Source organism: Rousettus aegyptiacus, unplaced genomic scaffold, assembly GCF_014176215.1.
Source record: "Rousettus aegyptiacus isolate mRouAeg1 unplaced genomic scaffold, mRouAeg1.p scaffold_m13_p_6, whole genome shotgun sequence".
NCBI classification, from domain to species: Eukaryota; Metazoa; Chordata; class Mammalia; order Chiroptera; family Pteropodidae; genus Rousettus; species Rousettus aegyptiacus.
In genome coordinates, this window is record NW_023416309.1 from 858648 (window position 1) to 871129 (window position 12482).

A 12482-nucleotide genomic window follows, 5' to 3' on the forward strand; every position below is an offset into this window, starting at 1 on the left:
TTTTTTTTTTCCCTACCCAGCTTGAGTCCTAAGGTCAGTAGCTTGAACTATTCTCCTTAGCATCTTTACCCCATGTCCTTTTGTCCTTCTGTTACTTTTGCTCTGAAAACCTCCAACAGTGACATTTCCCCTGGGACTGTTAACTGACAGAGGATATTTTACTTCCTTGGGGATTGTTGGCAATATATAGTTTGGGGGCGCTCAGGTGGTTCCTCCACACATACCACCAATGTTTGTTCCCCATCAGGTTTTCTCTTCTACAGGATATTTATTTCAGATTCTTTTTCTTCTCTAACCTGCATCCCAAGCTTGTCCCCTGACTCAGGAAATGCCCAAACTTCTTACCTTACAGGATATTTTCTCTGTAGTTCACCTCAGCTTCTCTATTTTGTACCTAAAAATTTAGGTACATCAGGAGTCAGAGAAGGATGTGTTGTGCCTTCTGTTTACTTCTGTACTTGATCTTTTCCTGCTTTTGTCTCTTATAAACATTCTGTGTACATTATCTCTCTACTCTCCCTCCAGCTATTACATTATAGTTTTTCTTTTCTTGACCCAATTCTCCTCCCCTAGCCCATTATTACTTTATTATTCCAGCTGTCTCCCTTCCACAGGCAAGCTTTTTTTAAAGGGAGGGCTACCCACTTGTGTCCTCTGTTTCCTCATTTACTCACTTAACTCACTACAGTCTGGTTTTTGTCCTCATTGCTCAACTGAATTGACCGGCTAATTTCCAAATCCACTGGACCCTTTCTAGTTTCCTTATGTAAACTTGCCACATCAGTTTCCACTTTTAACCATTCACTCTTTTCTGTTATTAGTTGTCTTCAAACATCATTATTTTAACCTTATCTTCATGCTACAATATTATTAATATTTTTGGTTGAATTAAATAAGTGTGTTCATACTATGTGGCCTTTTTCACTTTACTTTTATATCAGTACCACTGGATATGCTTACGGCCTATGTTAAACTATTAAAAACATGCTACAATAAACATGCTTGTACATGTGTATTTCTCTGGAATAAGTACCTAGTCATGTGCCTTTTAAATCTGAATAGATATTGTTAAATTGCTTTCCAAAAGAGCTTTACTAATTTATATTCTCACCAGCATTGTGTGAGGGTGGATCTTCCTGGTCTATATTGGGTATTATCCAGCCTTATGTTTTATCAACCTGATGGGTTAGAAATTATTTCACACATTGAAATGGAGTTATTTTTGAGAATATTTTAATTTTTCTCAGATTATAATTTGCGTGGCGCTATAATTATCTCTTGTTCATAGTTTGTGGAGTAAATGTTCAACCTTAAAGTTCTAGTGTCAGATTCCTACAGAAACTCTCCCCTTACATCACTAGATCTAACTCTGTGTGTTACAGTTAATCATGCTGCTATAATGTATATCATTTGTGCCATAATGCAGTGAAGATACCAACTTGGGAAGCAGCAATCAAATGACTTAAGTTGATTTGGAGACAACCCTGGGTATCTCTCAGGATTTTGGATGCCACCTTTCTTAGCTGGCTACTCAAAATGCCTTTTTTTTTTTGGATGATACAGCAGTTTTGGGGGGAGGGGGTGTCAGTTTTTCTTATTTATTATTAGAACTCAAGAAGATATATAGCTTTTAAGAAAAAGAATACTTGGGAATTCGTATTTATGTAATTGGAGGATTATTACTTGATCTTTTGAGAAATCAGTTTGCTTATAAAATAAGAAACTAAATAACTATCAATTCTATATAACTAAAAGACTTACTGAAAAAAAATTTTTTCCTTTTAGATAATCTGTAGAAGATGTCAAATGAGAGAATCCCCCACTCAAGTCAAAGTCAGGAGCAAGACTGTTTACAGAGTCAGCATGTCAGTGATGATGAAGAAATAACAATAAAGCAAGAAAATGATGGTGATGCAGAGATGGAGGGAAGTGTCCCCTCTTGTTCCTCTACTAATGGGCCACATACTTCCACTGAGGGGTGTCCATCGGAAGTTCTGAGGAGGGGGCCTGCTCTGCTGCACATCAACAGACATCACATCCAGGCGGTGGAGCCGAGTGCACAGGCCCTTGAACTGCAGGGGTTGGGTGTGGATGTTTATGACCAGGACGTGCTGGAGCAAGGTGTACTTCAGCAGGTGGACAGTGCAATCCATGAGGTAACCCATGCTACCCAACTCGCTGATGCAGAGAAGGAATATCGGTCAGTCCTGGATGACCTCACGTGAGTATGGACCATCTTTTCTCTGATTGCAGAGTTTGTGTTTACATTTGATGGAGAAATTCAGGTAATAGCTGCAGTATTTCAGAAATTTAGGAGATTTATAGAACCCCTTATTCAGAGGATGGAGGCAATTCAGCAGTCCTAGACTTTGTGTTTGAACTTCAGCCCTTTCACTCTGGAGCAGCATTATACATAGTAATTAGGGTCTCAGTCCAGCTCACAACAGCCTGTTTATGTATAATGTTCTAATGAGAAGTGACCCTGGACTCACAAGATTTTAAGGAAAGATGTATCTATAGTTCTGATGTGTCCTACTCAAGATACTGGGAACATATCCACCCCTCACATTTTTCTCTGTCCTATAGTTTCTTTCCAGTTTCTTGTCTCTAAATTGAGTGTCAGTCTTTTGGTAATTCTTCAGATTTGTATTTCTCGAAATAATGTGAAATACCTCCTTGCTTTTCCTTTTTATCTGTCTACTTTTGACTCTGTAAGGGACGAAGAAGTTCCGTGGAGATTTCATTTGTTTTAGTGGAGAAACACACTTGAGCTCTGTTGAGCATAACACATTGTTGGGGAAGGGGGGAGGGTCTGGACTTGGCCTAGAAGAGGGCCGGAGGATTGAGCTCACTCTTCCCTGCTGGTCTTTTCTCCCTTGGCCAGTGTTCCAAGCAGTGTCAGGCAATCAAGAAAGGAAGAGGAGGACTGGGTGGAAAGATGGTGTAGTCTTAGATGGGTGTGAGGGAGGGGAGAGGAAGGAGGAATGTGAGCTGAATGTAAGCTCATTTAATATTTAGACTACCCACTGGGGAAGGTTGCATTATGGTGGCTGTTGACACTTAAAGGGCGTATTTTTTTTTTTTTTTTTAACAGTTTCTTGATACATTCTTTTGGCCTCTGAGTAAGCAGGTGTTCTCTTGAATAGTGGCAGTGTGACTTTCAGGGTGTGAGCACCTCATCTCTTTGCAATGAACACTCCTTTTACGTTTGACCTTAGAAATGTATCTGCTGCTTATGGAGGTATGGAGGTGACAGAGCAGAGTGCTGCAGTCACAAGGCAGGCTAACACTAGGTAGATGGTTGACACATGGTGCTTAGACCACCAGCAACTTGTATTGATAACATCTTTTATGTTAAAATCCATAAAGGATATAAATAGCAAATAATACAAATGTCAAGATTGAATTTGTGTTTTGAAAGTCAGGAGTTACCTATGGTGTCTATTTTAGGAGTAGTGTATTATAAATTGACTTTTTTTCCTTTGCCCTATAAAGTGTAATGCCTTAGCAAATATGTCTTTGAGTCATGTGAAAGAAAAGTATTCACAGATGTCTGACATATAAGAAAATGTTTAAGCATTTTTAGTACTTTTCTGAACTTTGACAGACTTCCATGCACTTTAGAAAGCCATGTATGAGTTGTTGATAATGGGTGGCTATGTACGTTTGAGTCAAGGAGTTTATGGGAAATCTCTGTACCTTCCTCTCAATTTTGCTGTGAACCTAAAACTGCTCTAAAAATAGTCTTTAAAAAAAGCCATGTAAGCATTTTTTTTTTAATATAAAAGGACAATTCATTGCACATTGTTTTAACATAGTCTCTTGAATAAAGTAGAATGACTGAATCAGCTTACAAAGGGGAATGAGCTAATTTAAATAAGCCAGATAAAGTTCTATTTGTGGCTAACAAGAAAATACATTCTGGTTTAGTTTCTTTTATCTTTTAGCGAAGAAGAAGTAAAAAGAACATGTTTTTATTATTCTTTCTTATATTATACTATGAAAAATGTTATCAGAGTGGAAAATAGACATTGTATCTTATTTTTCAGGTCATGTACGACATCCCTAAGGCAAATCAATAAAATTATTGAACAACTTAGTCCTCAAGCTGCCACCAACAGAGACATCAACAGGAAACTAGATTCTGTAAAACGGCAGAAGTATAATAAGGTGATTCCAAAAAACATATTAAGTATTGCATTTTTGAAACTGTCATGATTAAGCTCATTTAATATTTAGGAAGCATTCTGAAAAGTACTTACAAGATATAAAGCAAATATTTCTAATAGAAAATTTCGAATTCCTTTTTGTATCTTTAATTTTTCAGCTGTTTCCTTTTAACATCTGTTAAAGAGTATTTTTAAAAATATACACATAAATACTCATACATATTCAAGAAAAAGTTCCTTTTTTGGCTCTGTGTGCCTGCTCACTTGTGTACTTTCGTAGTCTTTCTAGCTTGCTCATTTTCTTTTATCCAGCTTAGGCTCCTGTTTGGTATGCCAGTCTCCACTCAGTCTCCTTGTCTTATGGGAACTGTTTTTTCTGCTTAGCTGTCCTGCTTGCACTGATTGTTTACATTCTATTTCCTGTTGATACAGCCATCACCCCTCACACACTAATGTGCACTGTTCTGAGAGGCTGGCCTTAGGTGTTATAGTCATCACTCAGCCACACTGCATATGCACTTAGAGTTGTAGAATTTATGGGTAGGGAATATCTGTTTCTTATGACATTGTTTTTATGAGGTTTGAAACACTTTTTAGAATTTATGTACGTTTTATGAAAATACATCGCAGCAGGTAGGAATGACTAGTGTTGATCATTTTACTACTAAATATCTTTGTGCTTGCAATTGTTTTGTTGCTATGAGTAGAGTCCTTGCATCTTTCATTTAAGCTCTACTAGTGGGGGTGTGTATAGACTCAGTTCTGTCTTTTGCTTTCCACTCACTGGTCCATTATATTTACCACCCCGTCTTCTGTCACTTACCTCCATAATTGCAGTCTAAAAGTTACAACTAGCCATGGCTTGAGGCAGTTTTGGTCTCTCTAAATCAGAGAGGATGGTGAGCATCTGGCCTCTTGTGGGAACATATAAATTAATGTGCAGAGACCTTTTCTGCCTTTGGTTTTCTGGTAGGCTGGGGTTTCAGGGAGAATAGAGGATCACACTTCAGGCTACTTTAGATAATAGGCCAGCTCAATTATATTTTCCTATCTTCCTTGAGTAGCTCATTGATATTTAGAGATAGACTATTCCCAGAGAAAGGCTATTTTAAATGAGATTTTGCTGAGAAAAACTGTAAGAGAAAACAAATTACAAATCATAACATGGTCTTTATATTCAGGATTTCCCCTTCCCCACACTCATATTTGGTATTGAAGCATTCTTGACTTTGGGAGGAACCAGGTACCAGCAGGCCTACTAATTTGGGGATGGCCTCATATGTGAGCTCTGGTGATATAGAAGGTGACAAGATGAAGAGTCTGGGATGAGTGGGGTAAAAGGATATGTCAGAAGATATTTTTGTTTAAAAATTTTGTGATTGGATAGAATACTGTAAAGGACAATCAAAAATATGGTAGATTATCAAAGGCGACTGACTTTTTCAACCTTCGAACATTTGTGTTTCTGTTTCTTATCCCTACAGCCTATTGGCTGCTAAGGTCAGAAACACAGAGTCGTATGGTGATTTACCTAGTTTTTAATGGGGGAACCAAATAGAGCAGCTCCACCTCTCAAATCAGCAGAGTCAGTACACGTGAACATGAGCGTTTGGCACATAGAAAACTCTGTGCTGCCCAGTCAGGAGAGTGGGGAGGGACAGGGATGCCTACCTGATGGAAATGCTTTGAGGCCTACTTCCTTCTAGAAAAGTGGCAGTTACTCATACAAGGTTCTCTGTAGTAATAGTAATATAGGGAATTTCTGTTTTATTTTGCTCTTGATTGAAGTTTTTAAATTTTGTAATGTTGTCTTTTGCATTTAACAATAAATCACTTCTTTTTTGTTTTCTGTGTTTAATATTTACCATTTAAGGAACAACAGCTAAAGAAGATCACAGCAAAACAAAAACGTCTCCAGGCCATTCTTGGAGGAGTGGAGATAAAAGTTGAAATAGATCATGCCAGTCTGGAGGAGGAGGATGCAGGTGAGGATGCTGGGAACAGTGTCTCTGTGTTCTTGAATTGATGCCTGATGCCTATAGTCAGTGGAGGGTGTCTCTTCAGTCCTGGCCTGGGTTTTGAGAAAAATAAATTTTTTTTGCCTTAGTGTTAAACTGATTTAGGAAAATTTTATTTTCTACACCTGTAGAAACAAATCTCTTTTTAAGTCACATGGGGTTTTTAGAGAAAGAAAGCAAATTTTTAACTCAGTCTACTATTGGCAGCTAGTGCACAGTTATTATGTTTAATAAATTAGAAATCTAAACATTATTATATGGTTAATTTCATAAAGACAACATCTTGATTGAATTACATTTTGTAAGCTCAGCATCATTAATCAGCATTCATAGAATTGCTTTCACATATCTTTTTGAGACAGTAGGCGGGCTTTCCGAGTATCAATTTTTGTTTAAGAAAAGACACTTTCATTCCGGTTATACCATGGCCATGATTTTGTTGGTATCACCTCCTTGGATGGGCATCTTTTGGAAGACCTTTTGGGAAAATGCATAAGCTCTGAAACAAAATATTTCTACACTGCGTATGTATGTGTGTGTTTAGAAGTTGTTGGTAGCTGTTTAGTCATTTACTACTTAAAATATAGATTAAGGCTTCTTAGCATTTAAGCTCTTCAAGCAAATATTTTCTACTAGCTCCAGAAATTTATTCAATAAGACAAGAGAATTATGAAGAATTAATTGAGGCAATAGAAAAAAATAATAGACGTGCTTTTAAAGTTCAGTCTCTCAGAATTTGTTGGACATATGGCTAATGTTTTCTGCTACTGAGGTACATATTTCTCACTGATAACAGATTTTTGTTTATGTCAGGCTGCCTAAACTAGCTGATAACTTTCACCTCCTACTGCTTCTTTGGTAAAATTTTGCCCAAGATTAATAGTTACTTCTTCAAATCCAAAAGCCTCTTTTCACTCTTACTCCACTTGGCCTGTATTAGCAACTGATATTTCTGTGCCTTCTGGGAGCCTTTTCTCTCCTGATTTTCCTTTTGGCTTTCTGACCATTTCTGTTGAGTTATTTTTGGCAGGCTTTTGTGGCCTTATCTTAAATGTTGATTGTTCTAAGGATTTCTTGCTGATCCTTCTTTTTGTATCTCTCCCCGAATAATCTCATCCACTCCTTGTAGCTTTGGGGGGCACCTAGGTTATAGTATCTTACAAATCTGTAGACCTTTTTCTGTGCTCCTAGTTCCTATTATATTTCTCCATTGGAGGCATCAGCCAGCACTTCAGACTCATGGTCTCTCTATTTTCCTCCCTCCTCTGCCCTTCTGGATCTCTGGTACACTGTGCCCTATTTGGAGAGGCAGTGGAACAGAGTGTCTAGGAGCCCAGGCTTTGTGCATACCAGCTCTGCATTGCCTAAGTGTAGACCTTCTTGGTGCATTTCTTAACTGTTCCATATTTGTTTTGAACTCATAAGGTAGGCATAAATATGATAGACCTTCATTTCTCATGTACTCCCCTGAGGTTTCTTTCCCCCTGTTCTCCACATAGTGATCCATTTCAGAGATTGTTGTGAGGATTATCTGATAAAAAAATCCTTTCCCAGAAGTAGGTGGGGTACACTTCACAACACTTGACTTTGCTCCTCTGATCTGGGATGAAGTGACATGCTCATCTCCTTTTTTGTTAAACATTGTACTGGACAGTGTAGTAATGGAAGAAAAATAAAGTGTAATGATTGAAATGAAGAAATAAAACCATTATTATTCACAGAATACATGATCGTTTATGTTGAAAAGCCAAAAGACTCAATGGATAATCTGTTGGAATTGATATGTGAATTTGGCAATATCTCTGAATATAAATAAGCCCAATATATAAAAATCAGTCATATTTCTGTATACCAGCAAAAACAAAAAATTTAATAAAGATGCCACTTATAATCAAATACCTAGAAATAAATCTTAGCAAAAAATGTTTCCTATAGTGTTTTCTATATTAAAAACTAGAAAATGTTATTTAAAAATTAAAGAAGACTTAAATAAATGGGAAAAAACACACCATGGTAATGGATCAGAAGATACGATGTTGTAATGATATCAGTTCTATCAATCTGCAGTTTCATTGCACTTCAATATAAATTTTAGGGGGGATTTTGGAGGAGAAGGTGTGGAGTGAGAAGTATAGGGTGGGAGGCATTAAACAGACTGACTCTAAAATTTATATAAAAATGCATTGGGCCAAGAATAGGTAAGGCAATCTTAAAGAACGAAGTATCCAGACCTATTATCAAGCTATAGTAATTAAGTCACTGAGTAATGGCACAGTGATGGACTGACCGGTAGAACAGAATAGAGGGTCTGGCAAACAGACCCATCCATATATGGTCACTTGATTTATGACAGATGTGGCAGTGCAGTGCTGTGGAGAAGAATAATCTTTTTAATAAGTGTGTTGGGCTAATGAAGATAAAATGAACCTTGGCCCATCATACCATGTACAAAAATAAATGCCATATGGATTGTAGATCTGAATGTGAATGTTAAAACAAAGCTTTTACAATATAACATAGGAAAACATTTTCATGATCTTGGGCAAAGATTTAATGAGACACAAAAATGCTCACTGTAAAGGAAAAGTTATGATAAATGAACTCTATTACAACTAAGAAATTTTGTCTATCAAAAGATAACATTGAGAGAGTGGAAGGCAAGCTGCAGAGTTGGGGAAGACATTTCCAATACAAGTATCAATCAAAGGACTTGAACCCAGAATATCTAAAGTACTCTTAGAAGTCTCTCTCTCTCTCTCTCTTTTTTTTTTTTTTTTTAAGGCAGGTGTTCTATGAGAAAAATGGGCAAAAGACTTGAACATTTTTTTCAAAAGAGGCTATCTAAAAGATCAATAAATCTATGAAAATGTACCATAGTTCATCAGTCATCAGGGAAATACAAATTTCACCATGCAGTAGTAATGCTACATGCCTACCAGAATAGGTAAAATGGAATGGCAAGAATGTGGACTAATTGAAACTCAAAACATTGTTGCTGGAACTTAAAGTCAACAGGATCATTTTGGAAAACTGTCTGGCATGTCTATTAAAGCTTAACATATCCAAAGAATTATATGCATATATTGTCACACAATGTATATCAGAATATTCATAGCAGCATTATTTCTAGTAGCCAAAACCTGGAAACTACTCAAATGTCCATTACCTGTGAATTGGATAAAAGACTGTAGGATAGTTATCTAATAGAATATAATAGCAATGAGAATCAAAACTGTAACTATATTCAATAAGTGTGATTCTTATAAACATAAGGTTGAGCAGAAGAAGCTAGACACAAGAATATGAACATTTCTATTTATATAAAGTTCAAAGTCAAATTAACTTGTTTATACTGTTAATAAGTTATCTTGCAGTGGGGTATAGGCTTGATGGCACCAAGAAGGGCACATCGAGGTGCTAGTAATTTCTAATTCTTGATCTAGATGCTGGTGTATGTATGGGTGTGTTTTTTTCTGAAAATTCTTTGAGCTGTACATTTAGAATTTGTGTACTTCCTGTTGAAATTATTTTTCATTACAAGTCGAATGAGAAATTGGCTTGTATTATTAGCCTAGAAGAAATGTAGATTTTAGAATATGGATTCCTTCCTGTTAAGCCTTACTTCTTTTTGGTATTTTGGCAATGTACTGATAAAGTAATCTTGCCAGAGATTAATTTCAACTAATAAAAGAGGGGTGATTTATGAGTAACTTTATATTATTATGTCATAACTTCTAATTTTAGTACATCTCTTTAGCTGGTTAACTTCATGCATAGTGCTGTCCAAAAGACCTTTTTGCAGTGATGGGAATGTTGTCTGTCTTTGTTGTCCATTATGGTAGCCATTAGCCACACATGGCTACTGAGCACTTGAAATATGGCAGGTGTAACTCAGGAACTGAATTTTCAACTTAAATTTAAATAGCCACATGGTAACTATTATATTGAACAGCGCAGATTTAACATTTATATTTTACTTATTAGGGACATGCTGATTCTTTAGCTGTCTCTTTTCAGTTTTTACTGCGTCTTGAATTTAAGCCCACCTAAATGCTGGTATTAGCAATGACGTGGAAACTTGGACGATTGCTTCCTCCCAGGTTACTCTTGAATTGATGAGACATAGCTAAATTTATCTGTCTGTCTGTATGTTAAATATGACTAGGTCTGTCTTTGGATGCACAGAGTATATTTAATAATGTCATATCTTGGGAAAAGTTATTGAGAAATCACCTTTGTGAACAGAGGTATATTAAAGGTGGCATGAAGAATGCTATAATAAATTTAACTTTAATCTTTATAGATAATATGCTTTAGTACAATATTTTTTTAATATGACTTATTCATAAGTGTCTACTGTTGAATAAGTGAATACATTTGTTGTACTCTTGGAAAATTTTATGCTAGTGCCCAATGCATTGTCATCCCTCTTTCAGAAGCAGGGCCATCCTGTCTTGGCAGCATGCTCATGCCTGTTCAGGAGACTGCTTGGGAAGAGCTCATTCGCACTGGCCAGATGACACCTTTTGGCACCCAGATTCCTCAGAAAAAGGAGAAAAAGCCTAGAAAACTAATGCTCAACGAAGCATCAGGCTTTGAAAAGTATTTGGCAGATCAAGAAAAACTATCTTTTGAAAGGAAGAAGCAAGCTTGTAATAAAAGGACAGCTAGAAAAACTCCAGCCTTGGTCAATTCTAAGCTGAGCCCAACACTCAATGAAAAGAAACCAAATAAGAGAAGCAAAGTTCTCTCAAAAACAGACAAGCGCTTGAAAAAACACATCAAGAAACTCCAGAAGAGAGCTCTTCAGTTCCAGGGGAAAGTGAGACTCCTGATGGGAAAGAAACTGTTGGAGTCTGATGTGAAGCCAATGGCAGAGGGAGACTCTGAGAGTGAAGAGTCTGAGTACCTACCCACAGAGGAAGAGGAGCAGGAGGAGGCAGCAGAGGCTGATGTGTCAGGAGAAGGTACTGAGGCTGACCTGGGATCCGTTCTCAAGCACCAGAAATGGCAGAAGAAAGTCAAAGCGCAAGAGGTGGATGACGCCTTTTTTTCAAGTTCTGAGGAAGAAGATGAAGTCATCACAGGAGGAAAAGGAGGAGGAAATCGGAAAGTAGTGAGATGCCAAGACGATGGAGATGAAGATTATTATAAGCAACGGTTAAGGTCAGTCTGGAGAGATTATAAATAGATTGCTTGCTTTATTTTAGGCTGTAGGTTTATGAATAACAGTTCTAGATCCAGCTTAAAATATTAGACCCCTGTTTATCCAAAGGTTGGACTTCCTACAGCCTTAGCCTCCTAGAACCAGCAGAGCCATGAGTATTGCGTGGAGCTCACCCAAAATGCTGCTTCTTCTGGGTCTTCACTCCAGTTTAGAGGCAAGTCTAAGAAGAAAAGCCTAGGGAAAGGGCTGGGGCGAGAGACAATGCAGAAACCTGAAGCAGGAGCTGTGTGCCTCTTACTGAGAGTGGTTGCCCTGCGACAGAATCGGAAGGAAAAGGTTGGCTTACATAGTGTATATTGGGTGGTTTGTTTTTTTCTTTTGAGGAAGGAAAGTAATTTTAGAGGACTTTCCTTCAAATAAGAGCTGGAATTTAAGCTTTAACATATGAAAGAATAAGCTTGCTTTCTTAACTCCTCCCTCCTTGTCTTGAAAAAGTAGTTATCTACAGAATTATAAACCACCGTTGTGCCAGAAATGTACTTCGTATACACAGCATACCTTTCTTGTTCATTGTCATTTTTTTATGCTAGCGACTTACTTTGGCCTTTTATTTCCATGACTTTGTCAGTATATGATGCAATTAAGCTACAAGAGAAAAGGGAAGGTAAATGCGTTCACTTGTAGTCAATACTGCATATTGCCACACATTTTCTGTGAGCCAAAAACAGCGTACGCTGCAGGTTTCTCCATTGCTGTGTCTCCAGTCTCGCACTTCAGCTTACTAAGAGTGCTAAGAAGCTTACAGGAGTAAAGGAATCCATTTAACAGATTACTTTTAAATATTTGCTCCCAGGATGGCTTTTCCCCAGTCCTCAACAAGTTTTTCCTGTTTCTCAATGTAGGGAGACCTAGTTTATTGTATTTCTTGTAGCTTTCCACTGGCCTTCATGAAGGAAAATTGACCTGATGTTATTTTCTTGTTATTGAGAATAGCTGATCACCCACATCCAGACTGCCATATACATTCCATAACCCTTTAAAGGAGAGGCAGCATAGTTCTTTTCAGGAATAATTTGAGGACCTGTGACCTACAGCTGTTTAGAGCTGTTACACTCACATTGTAGTAGT

At 37.3% G+C, this 12482-nt stretch overlaps 1 protein-coding gene across 5 annotated transcripts in view; it reads left to right on the forward strand.

Moving 5' to 3' along the window:
* ERCC6 (ERCC excision repair 6, chromatin remodeling factor) overlaps positions 1–12482 on the forward strand; it is a 67115-nt gene that overhangs the window by 1711 nt on the left and 52922 nt on the right. For all 5 annotated transcript variants that reach the window (XM_016140961.2, XM_016140960.2, XM_016140964.2 and 2 more), the window contains exons 2-5: positions 1786–2221; positions 4050–4170; positions 6043–6154; positions 10624–11353. In XM_016140961.2, coding sequence (XP_015996447.2) covers positions 1800–2221; positions 4050–4170; positions 6043–6154; positions 10624–11353 — 1385 coding nt within the window. In that variant the 5' untranslated portion in view covers positions 1786–1799. The remainder of the gene's footprint in view (positions 1–1785; positions 2222–4049; positions 4171–6042; positions 6155–10623; positions 11354–12482) is intronic.